General features: G+C 43.3%; 1 protein-coding gene across 1 annotated transcript; it reads right to left on the bottom strand.

Annotated features, from left to right (window-relative positions):
- Positions 1–826: 826 nt before the first annotated feature.
- LOC104300072 (interleukin-2 receptor subunit alpha) lies at positions 827–17,770 on the bottom strand. The gene is made up of 6 exons (XM_054178918.1): positions 17,710–17,770; positions 6,358–6,543; positions 6,020–6,151; positions 4,914–5,141; positions 2,213–2,260; positions 827–870 (listed from the first exon to the last, which is right to left on the bottom strand). Exons 1-6 carry the CDS (start codon positions 17,768–17,770, stop codon positions 827–829), a joined length of 699 nt encoding a protein of 232 aa, XP_054034893.1.
- Positions 17,771–20,508: the final 2,738 nt, after the last annotated feature.

Here is a 20,508-nt window from a genome sequence, read left to right as displayed (position 1 = left end):
TGGCCCAGACATCTGCACCATGGTTGGCATTTTCCACTAAAACATGTTTCAAAGCATTGTCTACACTTTCTAGGACTTTATTCTATCATGAACTGGCAAGAAACCACTACTGATGTTGTTTCACAAGGTTTTCCCCTCCTCCTTGTCAATAACATCTCTGTTCAGCTGAGAACATGGAGAGAAATGAGAATGAAGATTAGCAAAGTGTGAGGAGCAAAGGAGAACTCCCAACTGTCAAATAGGGACATCTTGGTTTAACTAGGCTGAGGAGTCTGTGAACAGGAACAGCCTTGGTGCATCTCCTTGTAGTAATAGAAACAGCGAGGAGGCCAGACTAAAATAAGTCTGAAGTAAGAAGTTGTCATGACACGTCTGAGAAATCAGGGGGATGAAGGAAAGAATTACATGGTCGTGGTGGCAGATGCTCCACCAGGCTTCCCACAAGCTGGCCAGAGAGAAAAAGACTGATTGCGTAATCTATCTGAAACCAACATATTTGCATAATTAACCTTGATTTCCCCATGGGATTAATTTTACACCCATAATTTGATCTGCCATTCTCAGTTCCACATTGGCTGGGACAAAGACTGCTTTTCAATTTCAGAAGTTCTGATTCCCCCTTTTCTTGTGCCAGTATTTAATGGCTGAACCAGACAACCCAAAATCCAGGGTCATTTATTTAATACCAGAGGAAGAATTCAAAGTTCAGTGCAATAGTGAGAGGTATGATCCAGTTGATAGCTCTTCCACTGCCAGGGATTGTCTCTTTTTTAGATTTCACATTTCCCATGTTCTGTCCCACTTACTGTATTCTCTGCTTGGCAAGTCACATGAAGACAGCAGGGATGATGAACAGAATGAAAGAGATTGCTGTTAAACCAGAAAATCAATACAGTTAGCACCTGGTGTTAGCTTAAGTATTGCAGTTACTCCAGCTGGGAGAAGCAGGCAAGACCTGAGAGAGAATCTCATCTTCCCCCTGCACCCAGAAGCAAGAGTTCTTCCATGTTGCTCCGTTGCTTTGCTCCCTGAGGCAAACTGGACCCAGTTGGAGGGGATCTGGGCAACTAGACATTGACCACGGCCAAATAACCAAGGACTACCGATTCTATGGTCTCTGTGTAATTTGTAATTTTCATCCTTACAGACACAGAATGCACTGGGTTGGAAGAGACCCTTGAACATCATTTTGTCCAACCCCCCACTGTGATGAGCAGGGACATCTCCAATTAGATCAGATTGCTGAGGGCCCCATTGAATTTGACCATGAATGTCTCCATGGATGGGGCCTCTGTCACCTCTCTAGGCAATGTGTTCCAGTATTTCACTATGCTAATTGTGAAGAACATCCTCCTAATGTCTAACCCAAATTTACCCTGCAACCATTGCCCCTCATCCTATCACTGCAAACCCTCCTGAACAGTACCTCCTCAGCTTCAGGTACTGGCAGGCTGCCAGAAGATCTTCCTTCCCAGAGCCTCTCTTCTTCAAGCTGAACAACCCCAATTCTCCCATCCTGTCTTCATAGCAGAGGTGTTCCAACCCTCTGATCATCTTTGTGGCCCTCCTTCCCTTCCTTTATGTCACTCCATGATTCCTCCTTATTAAAATGTATGCTACAGTTGTCAGCAGACTCCAGCTGGAGTCAAGAGCCCTTGTACAAAGTCTTAAACATATGCGCACCAAGAGGCAGCTTTTCTTTTAGCAGCTAATGGCTGAATGAAAGCTGAGGAAGGGGGAGAAGAAAATCTCTTCAAACTGATCTAACTTTATGAGTTTAGCCATGAGGAAATGTTTTATGTGCCATCTTTTTTCACTCCTTCGAGAATGTGACAGAAATACATCATCAAAATATTTACTTTAATTTTTCCCCCCCTGTTGAAGACATCACTGAATTCACAGAAAGTCTCATAGGAAGAATCTGAAAAAGAGCTTAATTTTAAAATGAGACTTTTGGTTGATTTATTCTCTTTTACATCCCTTACGAGGCTTTGAAAACTTCTTTATAAGAAGCCCAAGCTCTTAAGAAGTCTCTGTCTAGCTTTTCTTTACTGACTTCTCACCCAGCGCATGGACACAGATGTGTCTTGCAGTACTTTTATTAGCTCTCATAACAGAGGTGGATCTCTTTGGTAGAACAGCGAATTGAAAGGCGAAGTAACTGCTGTGGGGGAAAGAGTGAAGTGTGAGACCAATTAACAAAACTGCATACCTGTCACTGGCAGCATCACAGATGAGGAGAAGGATGGATGAGTCGAAACTATGAAGAGAGAGAAAAATCTTGATTTTTGTATCAATTTGCTCCTCTGGCAAAAAGCATCAAAGCAGTGATGAGGACAAACTCGGGCAAAAACCACTGGCTTGTTCTAGTATTGAAGCTGTGATGAGGGTAGAGTCTGACAGCTCAGAAGACTTAATAATTGCCATGCTTGTTTCTTGGCCATCGACACATGTTTCCAGCCTGGATATCAATATACCCTGTACTCAGCACTAGTGAGGCCTCACACTGAATACTGTGTTCAGCTGTGGGCCCCTCACTACAAGAAAGGAATTGAAGTCCCTAGAATGTTTCCAAAGAAGGGAAATGAAGCTGGCAAAGGGTCTGGAGAACAGGTCTTATGAAGAGCAGATGAGGGAAGTATGGGTTTAATCTGGAGAAAAGGAGGTTCAGGGGAGACCTTCTCACTCTACAGAACTATTTGAAAGGAGGTCATAGTGTGGTGGAGATTGGTCTCTCCTCCCCAGTAACAAGTGATAGGATGTGAAGAAACAGCTCTCAGTTGCACCAAGGGAAGTTTAGGTTGGATATCAGAAACCTCTTCACTGAAAGGGTTTTAAACACTGGAATAGGCTCTCCAGGGAGGTGACTAAATCCCTGTCCCTGTTGGTGTTTGAGAGACTCAGAGGTGTGGTGCTGAGACATGGTTTAGCACCAGACTTGGCAGAGTTAGATAATGGTTGGACTTGATGATCTATAAGGTCTTTTCCAACAGAAGGTCTATGATTCTATGAGTCTGAAACTATATGTGTTGATCTTATATCTGTTAATGGTGAGCTGGAAGTGACTTGTGTCTTCCAGGGAATGGGATCCAGCAATGAGCTTTATTTCATATCAGACTGTGAAGGATAACTTTCAAGGTATCAAGGTAGCATTTGGAAACATGATTTCAAAGAGGACTTCTTTTTGCCCAGCAATGTAAGCCAAAACTTTTCTGGTGAATAAAAAAAAGTCCAAAACACCAAAACCCCCACCTCCTTTAATAAGGGAGAAATAAATAAATAAATAAATAAATAAATAATTTTTAAAATCAATAATTTCTCCTTTATCCTGAAAAGGAAGCTCTGAACTTCAGGCAGTATTAGATCTGCTGTACCTGGAGCATGCTAAACCAGGCACCACAGGGAAACAGACAGATCTGTGAAGAAGGGCAGAAAGACCTGAGCTAATGCTGAAACACTGTGTCACAGACTCAAACAGTGGTGAGGGTTGGAAAGAAACTCTGGAGATCATCTAGTCCAGCCCCCCTGCCAAAGCAGGATCACCTACAGCAGGTTGCACAGGATTGCATCTGGGCAGGTGTGGAATCTCCCACAGAAGGAGACTCCACAACCTCTCTGGGCAGCCTGTTTCAGTGCTCTGTGACCCTCAAAGGAAAGAACTTTTAGCTTACATTTACTTGAAGTTTCCTGTGTTCTAGTTTGTGCCCATTTCTCATTGTCCTGTCACTGGGAGCTGCTAAAAAGTGACTGGCCACCTCCTCTTGACACTCACAAGAGGATGTCAAGTGACAGTGAGTAAGGTCAGAACAGCAACAAGGGGTAACGCTGGTCAAAGGTCACTCTGCAGGCAAAAGGTGCTGCCCAAACCATCCATCTCTACCACACAGCTTGGTAGAGGTCACAAGGGCTGGCATTCATCTCACCAACCCTTACATAGTCATCTGGACTCTGATGTAGTCACTGAGGAGAAGCAAGCCTTTCAAAAGTGCAATTTATCTCATACTAAAATAGATGTGAAATATGAGAGCTAACACAGAGCCATCAATGTCTACTCCCCTTTGTTGGTTAGAAAGGCAACCCAGCTCAAATGTGGGCATCTGTACAGTAAATGTTTGCAGTTCTACAAGATTAATTTCCCCTTAAAGGCCAAGTACTGGTGAAAACTAGATCTTTCCTCTCTCTGGTGGTAAGAATGTTTTTGCACTGACCTTGCTGCCACCTCTTTAAAATTCAGACCAGAACAGTCCCCTGTCTCAGAGGCATTTAGGAGAGTAATGAAAGCCTGGTGACTGTAGTGGTGGTGTAGTGGTGGCGGATGTTCTGCAGCTTCATTTGAGAGCCCTGCTGGTTCCCTGTGCAGTGAAATTCAAGCTGCCAGACTACAGTGGCGCATGCCCTACTGGGTCTGTGTCCATAAGGCTTACAGTGGGCTTTTTACTGTCTCTCTGTTCAAAACAGCACAACTGAGCCACATGACTCAGGTTTAGCTGTAGACTGGCTAAACTCTGGATCCTAAATCCCTGAGCACTCATGAAGGATGCTTAGATGTGCCTTCTGAAGTACCTTACTGTGAAGTTACAGCAGATGACCTATAGCTGCCAGGAGGAAGGAGAAAGAGAAAAGCTTATTCTCCTGTTCTCTTCCTAGTATATGACTGGCTCTGCTGTTCATCAATCCCTGCAATTTTGCAGTCAGTGTGAAAGGACACCCAAGGCAAAGCAGGATGCAGCTATGTCCTCCCCAGAGAGGTCATCTTCGCCAGTCAGAGATGGTATGTCTGTCAATGTCAGAGCCCTAAGGTTGTTGATCTCTCCATTCCCAACCCCAAGCAGGTTGTTCTTTAGGAGCTGGGGGTTGTGGACCCTGCATGAACAGGTCATAGCACCAATGTGATACCACAGCAACCATCTTACCTAGCTTGTTAGTCTGTGGTGGCCACTCATTGGTGTTGTTGGTGCATCTCATGTCCAGGTGGGTCCAGATGATTTTGCCATTTTTCTTCTTGCACATGCGGGTGCCAGAGGTGGGGGGTTGCTTATCATAACCGCTCTGGCATTTGAAATGCAGCACTTGCCCCACGTAATACTTTCTGTTCACACTTAAAGAGGCATGTGGAATAGTCCTGGGAGGACCACACAAATCTGTGGGATCAAAAGGCAGCACACAGTTAAAGCAGATAGGTTTCACCTAATGCCTTTTTTTTCTCTCCCCCCCCCCCCCCCCCCCCAACAGTATGATTTGGATTCATATAAAATGGGGACAATCAGGACATACCAAGCCTTCCTAACTCTTTGTTACTGTGACCAGCAGGATGAGTGAGGTGATTCCCCCCCTCTACTCTGCTCTCCTGAGACCCCACCTGGAGTACTGTGTCCAGTTCTGGTGCCACAACACAAGAAGGACATCAAACTGTTGGAGCAGGTCCAGAGAAGGGCCACAAAGATGATCAGAGGGCTGGAGCACCACCCTTGTGGGAACAGGCTGAAGGAGTTGGGGCTGTTCAGCCTGGAAAAGAGAAGGCTCAGGGGACACCTTACAGCAGCCTTCCAGTACCTGAAGGAAGCCTCCAAGAAAGCTGGGGACGGACTTTTTACAAGGGCACATAGTGATAGGATGAGAGGTGTTGGTTTTGAGCAGGAAGAGGGGAGATTTAGACTAGATACTAGGAAGAAATTCTTTACAGTGAGGGTGGTGAACACTGGAACATGTTGCCCAGGGAGGCTGTGGACATCCTCTCCCTGTAGGTGTTCAAGGCTAGGCTGGTCTAGTGGAAGGTGTCTCTGCCCATGGCGGGGGATTTCGATCTAGATGATCTTTAAGGTCTCTTCTAACCCAAGCCATTCTGTGATTCTACTATATGCTTACACATGCTCAACCAGGATATTATAGCAACTGTTTCTTTCTGTCTGTCACACTAATTTTAAAAATACCCATCATTCTTGTGCTGCTTCCATGGAAATCAGAGGAAGAAGTGTCACAGCAAGGAACTGGCTCTTACCTTTGGCAATTACCTCTTGACCTTTCTGCTCAAACCCCAAAAAGTTTTCTTGCTTCTGTGGTGTTTTTCTCTCTGGCTTCTGAGTGAAAACTGACTTTGTGGTGGGAGCTGTTGACAACAAAGTTTTCTCATCTGTGGGAAAAGTTAGATTTGCTGAATTACAGCAGGATGAACAGCAGGGCAAAGCCAGAGCACCCAGACTTTGAGAGGCCAGATGGAATTGTCGCAACTTGCAATTTGCAGAGATAAGTGGGAAAGACAATTTTTAGCGCAATGCCCAGATGTGTCTTACACTTTGTCTTACTCATTGGAGGAGCACTTTTTGTGATGGGTGTAGAAAAAGGAAAATAATCACTTACCAATGCATTCGAATTCCTTGTAGTCCCAAGAAGCACCGTGCTTTGCACTCTGACACCGAATTACTGAGTGTTGGCCACTCCTTCTCTTGTAGCCCCTGTCACATTCATAATACAGTCTGGTTCCCAGTTGATATGTTTCAGCAGTACTATCAGCAAACTCAATTGTTGGAAGAGCTGGGCATTTTTCTGCAAACAGAATCACAGTATCACTATGGTTGGAAAAGACCTTTAAGATCACTGAGTCCAACCATTATCTAACTCTACCAGGGTCGCTACTACACCATATCCTTGAGCAACATAGCTAGGCAGCTTTTAAATGCATCCAGGGATAGCAATTCAACCACTTCCCTGGGCACCCTGTTCCAGTCTTTGATAACCCTTTCAGTATAGAAGTTTTTCCTAATATCCAGCCTAATCTTCCCCTGGCAGAACTTGATGCCATTTCCTCTTGTCCTATCAGCCATGCCTTGTGAGAAAAGACCATCCCCCACCTCACTACAACCCCCTTTCAGGTAGTCATCGAGAGCAACAAGTTCTCCCTTCAGCCTTTTTTTCTCCAGACTAAACAACCCTGGCCTCCCTTTCAAGGCTGCTCCTTGGAAGACTTATTTTCAACACCCTTCACCAGTTTCATTTCCCTATCAGACAGCCTGAGGATCTGCACAGCCTGTGCATCTACCTTATTCATCAAGGACTCCTCACATCTTTCTGTCTTATCAATACCAGATCACATCCAGAAGTCAGTGTAGCAAGCCTAACTCATGAAGGGAACATGAGGGTAGCAAAGCTGCCCTCTTTGGTTCTCTTTAAGCCAATGAGAGGCTCTGAGTGTCTGGCAAATTGATTCTATCTTTTAAGTGAACATTTTGTATTTTAATTTCAGAACAATCCCACTATCCAAAGTCATCTTCATACTGGAGTTAGTTGTCACCATTGATTTTGTCAGTATAGATTTGTTCAGGATGGAGAAAAATGCCTTGGAATTATCTACACCAAGTGACATGAAGCCTGCATTTATCTACACTTTTGTACTTTGGAGAGATTGTTGATTTGACTCTCTTGTGTTTCTTCTAGAGGAAAAAGGATGCTGGAGCAAGGATGTTCTACAGCAGACAGGAGTGGTGGCAAGAAGCATCTGGCCTATCTGCCTGATGTGAGCTGTTGAGTCCTTTCCTTCTGCACACAGCAGATGGGCAACATGAAGCACTACCAACATTTTCTTAATGAAGGTGTATACAATCATAGAATCATGGAATCATAGAAAGGTTTGGGTTGGAAGGGATATCTAGTCCAACCTCCCTGCACTCAGCAGAGACATCTTCAACTAGATCAGGTTGCTCAGAGCCCAGTCCAGCCAGACCTGGAATGTTTCCAGGGATGGGGCATCTAACACCTCTCTGGGCAATCTGTGCCCCTGCCTCACCACACTCACTGTGAAAAATGTCTTCTTTTTATCTAATCTAAATTTCCCTCTTTGATTTTAAAACCATCACCCTTTGTCCCGTCACAACAGGCCCTGCTAAAAAGGTTCTCCCCATCATCATTATAGATCTTCTTTAAGAACTAGAAGGCTGCTACAAGGTCTTCCTGAAGCCTTTTCTTCTCCAGGCTAGACAACCCCAACTCTCTCATGCTTTCTTCATGGAGAGGTGTTCCATCCCTCTTACCACTTTTGTGGCCCTATTGTGAGGCCATATTGTAGAGCTGCTGCCCACACCAGAGTGTGCAGCCCTCAGTCTATGGAGCGAGGTGTAAAAAGCAAAACTAAGCCATTAAAAGTTGCAATAATCTAGAAGCAAACATTGGAAAGGGGAGTAGACTCAGTTCTGTCTGAGCATTCCAAAGAGCAGTTTACTGTGAAATAAGTTTGCAAATCTAAATATAACTTGTCCCAAAACAAAGACGTGAAGTGCTGTGTCATCAACAAATCACATCTAAATATACTTCTCAATCAGTTGGAATGAATTAATTTAGATCATTTCAGTGCACTTGAAAAGCCCACTGAAGCTGAGCTGGAGACCCAGAAGTTGATAAAGGCACTGCTTCATGATTATTTAAGGCCTAAAGGCTGAGAAATTCAAAGGTAGAACAGACTGGTTGCATCAGGACTGGCATTTGGGACAGTTGAGTGCATGATCTATGGCCCTTTATGCTTCTGCATCACAGTAACAGCTATTACAAGCCAAATTCCTCACTCACCACATCTTCATATTTTTCTACAGCCATAATTAATACAGCTTTAGCAATTGCAAAACCAACTGTGAAAGGCCCTTGAATCTCTGATAGCTATTCATCATTTGACATCTGCCCTTGACTTCTAAATTTCCTTCTCCTTGAAACAAAGCCATGCCTTGCCAACAGCAATCCAATCAGCAACTCCCAGAAGCAGTCCTGCAATGCCCTTTTCTTTCAGGGCCACCCATCATTTTCTCCCTCTGATATTTTCTGCCCTTTCCACTTTTCATTATCTTGCTGCTGAGTAAAAGTGACAAAGTTTGAAGAAGGCAACGATGAGAAGTATTGAGCACCTTAACAGCTAAGCTGTGTCAGGGGTATTTTAATCCCCTTGTATCTCTGTGTTGTCAAAGAATTGTCCTTGTAAACTACAGCAGGCTGTACCCGAAATAGTTAACCACATGGTTTACCACAGACTGTCAGGGTGATTAAAATTAAAGAGTTATCAGATTAGCAGCAAGTTGAGATCAGGTACTCTCACTTTCCCTGAAAGCATGTTTCCCTCAAGACTTCAAAAGCCTCTTTGAAGCAGACTGCAGATCTGAATCTAAGCACAAGGCACTCAAACTTACAACTCTTTAGTCTCTTCTTATGAAAACCCACAGCATTTAACCTACTCATCACAAAGGGCAACCGTTCTTTTCCTTGATGGCCAAATGAATTATGGTTCTTCTGTAGTTGCATGCATTGGGTAAGGATTGCACAGACATGGTGTACATGGGTGATGGTGGGCAATATCCATCAGGCTGAAGCTTTTGGATCAACTCATTCACTTTGCAGCTGGATTTTGCACAAAATTGCCAGGATCCAGCCCTTTGATTTCATTCATGGCACTCAAATTTTTGTCTCCTCACATCTAAACCACTGTAGTTCCTGCCTGTGATCCAGAAAGCTTTTGGAAGGATTAATTCCTAGCTCTCATTGTGACTTCCTGTTTGCTTCCCTCTCTTGACTTCCAGCTGCTTTGCTCTAACATCAAATGTTTTGCTCCCATTTTGAAGAACCTTCTCCTTATCAAATGCCATAGAATCAGAATAGCTTAGGTTGGGAAAGATCTTTAAGATCATTGAGTCCCACCATGTCTTTCAGCACCACACCTACAGATCTTTCAAATACCTCCACGGATGGAGACCACACCATTTTCCTGGACAGTCTGTTCCAGGGCTTGACAACCCCTTCAGTGTAGAAATTTTTCCTAATGTCCAACCTGAATCTCCTCTGGTATGACCTGAGGTCATTTTCTACTTGTCCTGTCACTAGCTACTTGGGAGAAGAGACTGACCCTCACCTCACTACAACCTCCTTTTAGTTAGTTGTTGAAAGCCAGCAGCTCTCCCCTTAGTCTCCTTTTTTTTTTCAGGCTAAACAATCCAGTTTCCTCAGATGCTTCTCATAAGAGTTGTGCTCTAGACTCTTCATCAGCTTCACTGCCTTTTCTTTGGACATGATTCATAAACTTTCAAAACATTGGCTTCTTGCCCATGCTAGACCTCCTCACCAACATGTTTGAGACTGAAGTCATCAGCTTTTGGGTTTATTCTTGTACTAGCCCTCATACTGGGAGGAACCATGCATGAGCACAGGCATTCCAAGATATGCATTGCCATTATTCCTCTTCATTGCCTTTAATTATCTTATGTATCTTCAGAGGTTATTTTCTTTAAGTAGTCTTTACTTATCTTTCAAGAACAGGTAGGTGCCCAGCATGTTGCTCAGTATTACTGCTGTACTTTCTTGTGGTATGTTTGGATCCCTCCTGTGCTGGTCATGGCCAGCAAGTACCACACTTGTACAAACAAGTTCTGATTATCAGCCAGGACTCCAGGCACTTTGGCAGTAGATGAGGCAATAACTCTTGATTATGACTACACAGTGAAGCTTATCTGAGAATGGAAGCTGTAGGTTGTCCCAGAAGAGGAGCCAGTACTGTGATGTTTAGCAGTACCACAGCTTCAAGCTAACTGTCGTATTCCAAACCCCACCAGGGAAGAATAAGTATCCCTCAAAGCTGAGGAGCAATAGGTGATGGCATATACCTGTGCAGGGGTGTTTCACGGCACTGGACCTACTAGCATACTATGGGAAGGTGGTGCAGAGAGGAAGCAGGCCTAATGAGGTCTGGACCATATTGCCTACACAGAATGAGCTGTGGAGTGAATTCATCTTTAGGACTGTATTCAGTCTTCATGCTCAAGGGAACTGCATGGCTTGTACCTTAAAGACCAACATCTCTGCTGCATGGATAATAAAAGAGCCAAAGATGAGAAGTTGGGAAACTGGGGAATGGCAGCATAGATCAGGGAATCACAGAACAGTGGGGGTTGGAATGGACCTCTGAATGTCATCTAGTCCAACCCCCCTGCTAAAGCGGGATCACTTAGAAAAAATCACCCAGGAACAAATCCAGGAAGGCTTTGAATGCCTCCAGAGGGAGACTCCACAACCTCTCTGGGCAGGCTGTGCCAGTGCTTTGCCACCCTCAAAGCGAAGATTTTTCCGAGATGTACTCCTTGACTAGATTTCTGACCGCTTTACATTTTTAGGGGAGAGTAACTTTGATTTTTTTTAATGCATTTTTTTCTTTCTATTTTGCAGCTGCTTGGGAATTAAAACTGTCAATTAGAACTGGTTTCAAATATTCCCACATAGTGAATGTAGACATGACCAGAATTAGATGGAGACTGGTGAATTCAGATGATAGACATCCATGAAACACGGATGTTTAAAAGCAGTTACTGCACCTTCAGGTGTGGTCTCCAAAGTAAGTTTGTTATGTTTTGTTAGACCTGCAATCCTTGTCATTTGAGCCACAAGATAGGTGGCATTTCTGCTATTCCTACTTAAGCAACAGTTCCTGATGCCATTTGAGGTGTCTTGAGACATCTGGGACCTCCACATAAGTTGTCAGAGGTCACATAGTAGTTATTGAGGCTGACTTTGGTTACCCTCAGCATCTAACATCATTATTTAGGATTAGAAGATAGATAGAAACTCACTAAATCACCATCAGTTCCTTCAGTGCTAGGGTTTCTTCCCTGAGGTTCCCCATTCAGATGTATTACTGACCCAACACAAAACTGCTCATAGATGTGCTGGCAGGATAAGGACTTACAAAGCTCTCCTGCCTATTTCTGAGGTGGCAGAGCAGTGTTAGACATGGTATCAGGGCAGCACATTTTGCCCAGAAGAAGTGAATGGGGAAAATTTCTAACAGGTAATTTTAGTATTAGGTAAACACAGAGAGTGAGTCATGCCATGATAACCTAAACTCAAAATTTCCTCTGTCATGTGGCTGCATGTCACCAGCACTGCCACTATTCTGATGTCAAGTTAACACGGAAAGGTACAAAAATAGGACCATTTTCCATAGGTGGTAAGAAGAGTTCAGTAGGAAACCAGCTGTTCTGACGGTCTGGGTAGAAGCAGTAGAAGATGCCAGCACTTCATACACCTGCCCAGTTCAGAAAGGAAGAGACACCTTAAGAGCCTGTCCCCAGAGACACCAGGAAATCAAACTGTGACAAAATGAAGACATTTCTCCAGATGTGCCTCAAAAGCTAATTCAGCCCTGGGGGGGTTCATGTGCTGTCTGAAACTATGTGCTCTCTAAATAGAGCATGTTCTTAAAGATGAAACTGATAGGAGTGAAAAGAAGGAACTGATACCAGCAACTGGACTGAAATGGTAATGAACTTTTTCTAAGTTCCAAATCTATTCCCAAAGGGTTTGTTAACAAGCTAGCTACAGCTCTGCCTGCTTCGTTCCTCTCTGATTAATGTCATTTACGGTCTATTTGGATTCGTAAGCTGGCAATAGATCCCAGCTGTCAGGCTGGGCTGCAGACCTGAAGTTTATGGTAATTTGCCTGTGAGGTTTTGGTTAGCTCTGCTGTAGATTGCAAAGACATTATCTTACAAAGTCAGCTGAGCAATAATGAGTCTGCAGTGTGAGAGACAGAAATACAGTGCAGATGGAATCACCGAGCACACGGTTTAAAAGAAACAGTGAGGGAGAAGAGATCAGCCTTATGGGGCAGGAGAGCAGGTTGGAGGAAGACAGAAGTCAGTCTCTTCTCCCAAGTATCAAGTGATAAAACAGGAGAAAAGGGCCTCAAGTTGCACCAGGGGAGGTCTAGGTTGGATATTAGGAGCAATGTCTTTACCATGAGGGTTGTCAAGCCCTGGAACAGGCTACCCAAAGAAGTGGAGGTATTTAAAAGTTGCATAGATGGGATGCTGAGGGACAAGGTTTAGTGGTAGATTTGGCAGTGCTGGGTTAACAAGTGGACTTGATGATCTTAAAGGCCTCTTCCAACCAAAATTATTTTATAATTCTATGGCTCTATGATTCTATGACTATGATTCTATGACTCTATGGTTCTATAATTCTATGTTTCTATGAAGATGGTGCTGACAGATGAAGTTAGACAAGCTAAATCTCATGCCTGCCCTGACAGGGAAGTTGGGATGGGGACTTGGACAGCAAATGTGGAATTGGAAGTGTGAGCATTAGAAAACACCAAGAGTGTTTCTTAAGGCAGAGAGAAGGAGGAAAATTAGCTGAAGCACAGTCCAATGTGTGGAAAATGTATGAAATAGAGAATGAGGAACATTTATTTTTCTTATTCTTTTGTTTCTGGGTGTTTATAAACTTCCTCGTTCTGTGGTAAAGCCACAGAGCTCAATGCCTTTAAAAGCAGCCATTGTATGTGTTAGATAGCAGAACACAGAGTCTGATTTGGAGAGTATCATATGTGAAAGTCTTGGTCTGCTGTGTGACATTTGGGTTTTGAAGAGGTTTGGCTACATTTTTACCTAAATATGTGAGTTCAGTAACACCTGCCTCTTTGGTGTTTTTATCTAAGGGGAAAAACACATTACTGAGAAAGAAAATCAGCTTTTTAAACAACAGCAGAAATAGAGATCCTCTTTTTTTCTTTTTCTTTTTTTTTTTTTTGCTGGAACTTTCTCACCCCTGCCTTTTATTGGGTTGGAAGGGAAGTAGAGAATATCCTCTCTGAAAAGAATTTAAGTGCTTGACAAGCATGTGTCCCAGTACTGAGTAACAGTGCAAAAAGATCTGTTGGGACTCTTCCAGTTTCAAACATGGCAAGTACAAGCCCTGTGAGGAGAGGCTGGGTGAGTTGGAGTTGTTTAGCCTGGAGAAGAGGAGGCTTAAGGGAGACCTTATTGCTCTCTACAACTACCTGAAGGGAGGTTGTAGCCAGGAGGGGGTTGGTCTCTTGTCCCAGGCAACCTGTGACAGAACAAGAGGGCACAGTTCCAAGCTGTGTGAGGGGAGCTTTAGACTTGAGGTGAGGACAAAGATCTTCACAGAAAGAGTTATTGGCCATTGGAATGTGCTGCCCAGGGAGGTGGTGGAGTCACCATCCCTGGAGGTGTTCAAGAGGGGATTGGACATGGCACTTGAAGCCATGGTTTATTTAGTCATGAGGTGTTGGGTGACAGGTTGGACTTGATGATCTCTGAGGTCTTTTCCAACCTTATTAATTCTATGACTCTATGATTCAGGACTGTTCTCGTTTGGCTTCTGGTCATTTTCACTGGAGCTCTCAAAAGTGGGATAGAAATTAATTACTCATATTTGTGATTTTTCTGACCTTGTAAATGCAGGAAATTTTTTTCCAGATGAAGAGGGCCGCATGTTCTGGAAGCTCACACCTTACAAATGGAATCACAGAAGCACAGAATACATCCACTTGAAAGAGATCTCAAAGATCATTCAGTCCAACCCTTGATCCAGCAATGAGGAGTCAACACTAAACCATGTCCCTAAGTGCCAGGTCCACACACTGCTTAAACACCTCCAGGGATGGTGACTCCACCACTGCACTGGGCAGACCATTCCAATGTTTGATAACTCCTTCAGCGAAGAAGTATTTCCTAACATTCAGCGTAGGGCACCCCTGGCACAGCTTGAAACCATTTCCTCTAGCCCTGTCACTTTCACAAAGAAAAAGTAGCATATGACAGAGTGCTGCTACCTTGACATGGCTGAGGAACAGTGAGTCAAGTGAAGAAAGTCACGAAACACCTTTGGAGATGGGAGTTTTGGAGAAGCATTGGAGGAGATGGAGCAAGTACTTAGCAAGCCAGTTTGTTCCAAGATTCAGGACCAGGATTAGGAGATGTAAACCATAGGTAGGAAACATCCAAAACTTAGCTTTGAAGATACAGTTGATGCAACGCGAAAAGCAGGAGCATCAAAGCTGAACACTGAGGAAGAAAGCAGGGAGACCAAAATTGCAGCATTCTGAAGGCAACAATACGCAAAGGTAGTGGTTTCCTAGCAGCAGCTAGAGTGGATTTTTCTCTGTGATACAAGGAGAGGAAGTAAAATCTCTTCTCTGATGAGGTGGGGAGAAGATTTCTTCATCTGAAGGCAGAAGCAGATACTGCAGGATCTCTGTCTGTACCATTTGCTTTTGCTCAGCAGGATCACAATTGTTCAACAATTGTTCAAACATTATTTTTTTAATTGTAGCTGTATATAGGGCACTTTGCAGCTGAAAGCCACTGTAGCTGGAAGGTTTATAAAGGTATTTGCTCTGGGGCTGACCTTAAACACTTGTATGTGTTTGACAACTTTAATTTATTCTGCATTGCATTTCAAATCCATGGGAGCAAGTACTAATATGCAAGTATAATAGGAAAGAAATGTCTCTCATTTAAATTACTGAGATCTGGTACCCATCTTGTGTGAATGAAATTCAGCTGAACAAAGTTCGTTCTTTTGTGAGTTTTAATCCTTTCCAGGTTTAACTTGCAAATCTATTCAGGGTATTCCTGTAAGATGAATAGCAAGATGGAAAGTTTGTAGAAGCATAAACCAGCTTTTATCTTGTATTTGACCCTCACCTAGCACACTTCCAGCTTCATCCATTTTTGCAGCTTTGAGGTTCTGCTGCTGTGCAGAGTAAATGAGATAAACGTGATGCTCTTCACAAGAAAATCAGCATTTAGTTCTCTCTCAGCACTAAGGTCTGGCTTAATTTTTAATAGACTAATGATCATCTCATGCTTGGTTTCTCCAGATACACATATCAGGGAACTTTGGCCACCCAAAGTACTTTGAGATCTAGCATTGAAACTGTTCTGCAAAACAAAGGCTTTTTGTTTTATTTTTTCCCTAACTATATTTATTCTTGCCAGAAACCTTCTTGCAGGCAACGTCTATGGCAGGGTCTATTTACAAAACTGAACTTGCCATGCTGGGATAAGCTGAAAAGACTAAGGTAAAATAATATGCATAGCACAGTATGTAGTGAAGTACAGTTGACTTTTGACCAGTTTGACCTAGCTTCTTTCCCTTTTCTTTGCTTATATCTGGTCCCAGGTGTCCTTGGTGCTCCCTCTAAGGAATTAAACATGAAATTAGAATAGAATAGAATAGAATAGAATAGAATAGAATAGAATAGAATAGAATAGAATAGACCAGGTTGGAAGAGACCTTCAAGATCATTGCATCCAACCTATCATCCAACACCACCTAATCAACTAAACCATGCAATGAAGCGCCCCATCCAGTCTCTTCCTAAACACCTCCAATGATGGTGACTCCACCACCTCCCTGGGCAAAGGAACTTAAAAATTCCTTTAATTTAGAAATAAGTCTTACAGCCACAATACTTGAGGTATCTCTACAGTAAAATACAGTGAATTGGTGGGAGGTGGTGTTTCCACCTTAGCGCATTATTTGCAGGTCAAAATGGTGTGTGTATATATATATATATTTGTATATATATATATAATGTTTATATATTGGATGAGACATTAAAAATAACTAAATAACTACAGGAAGCTGAGGAAAGAGGAGCTTAGTGATACAGTGAAGAATGCAATGCTATGCATTTATTCATTCATCAGAGAATTAAATTGCATTCAATAGCATAAAATGCGACTGCTCTAACACCCCTCAGTTTTTTTCCATAAACCATAAAGATTTCTGATAAATGAGACTTGCCAACAAGAAATCTCACAGCATGTCCCAGGCACAGTAATACAGAAAGTGTGGTATAGGGGACCTGACTCATCCCAGAACCGATCCTATTTACATAGCCCTGGCTGAACATCTTGCAGCGATGCTCTCGCACGCAGCACTTTAATGCTTGCCGTGGGCATTGGCACTCCATTTGGCAATGAAAACACCACGTGAAGGAAAAAGGTACAGTGTCTACTGGCAAAATACTTTAACAAGAATAAAATCACCTGGGGGTTAAACATTTGTGAAGACACTTTCTGCATTAATGGGTTTGGTTCTAAGCAACACAATCTTCCTTTGTGATACCCAATCCCTAATAAAATTCACAGCCCTTCTAGAGATGCTCCATCAGCAGGTCGCACCAGAGAACCAGCCTTAGGCATGTATCTACTCATACTTCTCAACCTGCACACATGATCAGCAGAAAGAAACATCACTTATCTCCATAAGCCTTTCCGTTGAGAATGGAAAGGCTTCTTTCCCCCTCTAAACAAAAGAGTTTGCATTCAAATATGCTAATATATCGCCAGACCATTTCTCAGTGCACACACTTGTCACAAGAAATAAGCCAAATATAAGCAGTACTACAGTTTATACACATGAAAAATTACTCTGAATTAATTAGCTGCCTTCCTTCACAGTTTATAGTCACTCCTGGTTGGGAGGTGTGGCTGAAAGAATGCTTGGTATCTATAGTGACACCTTTTAACTCATAGCATTGCCATCGGTTTTACCTACAGAGATAGTGATATCTCAGTGCCTATTTTTATACTTCCTAACACTGCATGCAAAATGGAAAAAAAAAAAGAAAAAAAAATCAAAGAGCTACTTAAGGTGTACCAGGCTGCTTTGATCTGCCCACTGTTCCAGTGATGGGTTGGAGGATACAAGCATTACTCAGATGAAAAATATCCTGTAGTGCTCTGCGTTGTTTGCAGTTGATGGTTTGTGGGCACAAACCCCATTTCTCTCATTTCCTTAGAATCACAAATTCCTTAAGCTCTTTAAAACTTTCCTTATTTGAAAGGAGTCAGGATGGTGCAAACATCCTCCAGCAGCCACCACAATAAAGCAACTCAAATTTTCCCTCCCCAGGAGCCAGAAACAGTCCCTTACCTGTCTTGTCTTCCTTGACGGATCCAAACAAGAGCCACATCAAAAGGCACTTGAGCTCCATGGAACTTGTTCACATCTTTTCTCCGCAACACTGAGAATGGTGAAGTTTCTCAGAAGCGATGAGCTGGTGATGACCAAGCCATGGAGCTCTCTACTGCCTGGTTAGACTAGTGGGGACTATCCTCCTGTGTGCACAGAAAGGACTTTGCTCTTTGGTCAGCAAAGATTCGTTTTGCTGGCTGGCTCCCCAAGACAGAGTAAGGGCTGCTCTCTGTTCAGGTATTGGTAGGTTTTATCCAGGAAATCAAACTTAATGTGCACTGTGGTGGAGCCTGTCGTTGTGTGTAGGAAGTGGTTTGACACATCAGAGCTACTGATTCCAGAGCTGTTCCACTACACATGAGGTCAGTAGAGGGGGGCAAGATTATGTGGGGTTTGTGCAGCCACTCAATCCAAAATTTGTGATTAGAGAGGCATTTGAGAGGGACCATCATTGTAAGACATTTGTCCAGTGTACGACATTGAACTGAAGACACTATCTGTGGGCTCTATTAAGCAAGAAAAAGGTCCCATGGGGGTGTCATTTTGGCACACTTTATTTGCTCTTTGATGTATGCATGTCTGAAGTTTCTCTGAGTGACAGCTGAGCTTCTGAAGGATGGACAGTTTGATCCAAAAATCTGTGAGGCTTGGCAGGTTTGGAAAGGGTTTCTCTTGCTCCAAAACTGTCTGGATTTGATATGCTTCAGTGAAATTAGTTCCTCTGAACATCAGTAAAAAACCAGAAATGATTAAGGAATGACCACAATTTATGTATTTTCCTTCAGCTATTTCCACAGACATTATTTTTTGTTAGTACCTAGAAAATGAGGAGAGGCTGAGGGAGCTGGGGTTGCTTAGCCTGGAGAAGAGGAGGGTCAGGGGAGACCTTATTGCTCTCTACAACTACCTGAAGGGAGGTTGTAGCCAGGTGGGGGTTGATCTCTTCTCCCAGGCAACCAGTGACAGAAGGAGAGGACCCAGTCTCAAGCTGTGCTAGGGGAGGTTCAGACTGGATGTTAGGAAGAAGTTCTTCATAGAAAGAGTGATTGGTCATTGGAATGTGCTGCCCAGGGAGGTGGTGGAGTCACCATCACTGGAGGTGTTTAGGAAGAGACTGGATGAGGCACTTGGTGCCATGGTTTAGTTGATTAGATGGTGTTGGGTGATAGGTTGGACTTGATCTATTCTATTCTGTTCTGTTCTGTTCTGTTCTGTTCTGTTCTGTTCTATTCTATTCTATTCTATTCTAAAATTAGTTGGGATAGACGTGCATGCAAAAAAATAGCTGTGATACCTACAGCGACAGCTGCATCCATCACTAGTAGCCACAGATGCAGAGGATGCTGTATTACTATCTGTGTTCCTCCTACCTGTAAGGATGATGGTCCTGTGAAGGCAGCTGACACAAAGGAGCTTCTTTTGAGTGAGACCCAAATAAGACCTTCTGGGGGGCAAATGATGCTTTATCTCCGGGAAGTTGCAAAAATGTGCATCTTCTCCCCCAGCATGTCGAAAGGAGCATACAAGACTCTAAGCAGCACTCATGACAGCAGTAGACAAAAGAGATGCTACAGCTCCTAGTCTCTCCTGATAGACCTCCCTTTTCATGAAAGCTCTCGTTCAGCTTCACTGATGCAGATGACAGGTCCTTTTGAAGGGTCTGTTGGAAATGAGGTTTTGGTCAGGAGATTATTGCCCAAACTCAAATGCAGCTGGGCACAGAGAACAAGCAAGATTTCTGGAGCAGCTGCTCCCAGGGAATGCCCCATGCTCCACAGATGTTTACTGCCTTTACTTTAGTACCAAATCGTTATCCCTTTTTAATAGGATAACAGGAATCACTCATACCAAAGCCCACTGAAGCAGTTAGAGAGATTTCTTCTTGAAACATCTGTCTGAAAGTCCTAGACTCCAATTCTTCACTCTTAGCCAAGATACTTGGATATATGCATGGCATATGTGGAATTGCAGCCATATGGGTTGGTTAAATGTATTTGTTACATTGCCCAGAAAGAAATCCCAGGCCTTTAATCACAATTTGTCCTTCCCCTACTAACCATGGAATTTGTTCTTTGGAGGTGCAGGGATTTACTTCCCAATATCTCCTTCTATTTCTTGCCTGGTCAAGCTATTTAATCCTTTGCATGATGGAGACAGAGATAGGGGATTTTTCTGCAGTCTTGCATCACAGTCTTCCTCTCTCAGCTATTCAGAGTCCTGTCAGTCAATTAATGATAGCAAAAGCTGAGCAGAGAACAGCAGTTTGGGCTGCAAGTACAGAGTGTCCACAAGATGTATTTTTCCTTCTGCTGAAAAAAGGTCTGTTTTTTCAGCAGGTGAGGCACACACTCTCTTTCATGCAACTGTTTGCTTTCAAGCAGCAAATCTCAGCATAGGTGGATAATAGCCACCAAGATTTTATTAGAAATGGTGAGTTTTCATCCTAGCAAGAGCACACAGTGTGCAGACCATTGGTACTGGAAGCGAGGGTGACTCCAGGTGACTAATTGCTACAACCACGGTTTGCATGAGAAAGACCCATAACTTGGCACTGAGACCTTTTAAAGGTCAGGGAAAAAACAGCTATCTCTTGTGAGAGTAATTAGTTAGGTCAGTGTTGTGAAATAGCTCAGCTTGCTGAATGATGCCAGGAAAACCCATGCTGCCTCTGCAAGCAACTGACCCAAAGCAGAGAAAGGAAGGGATGGGGAGAGTGGGAACAGAGGGACAGGTTATTGGGGAAGTTATCTAGGCACA

The sequence above is a fragment of the Dryobates pubescens genome, chromosome Z, assembly GCF_014839835.1.
Source record: "Dryobates pubescens isolate bDryPub1 chromosome Z, bDryPub1.pri, whole genome shotgun sequence".
In the NCBI taxonomy this organism is placed as follows: Eukaryota; Metazoa; Chordata; class Aves; order Piciformes; family Picidae; genus Dryobates; species Dryobates pubescens.
This window is presented reverse-complemented; position numbering and strand designations above follow the sequence as displayed.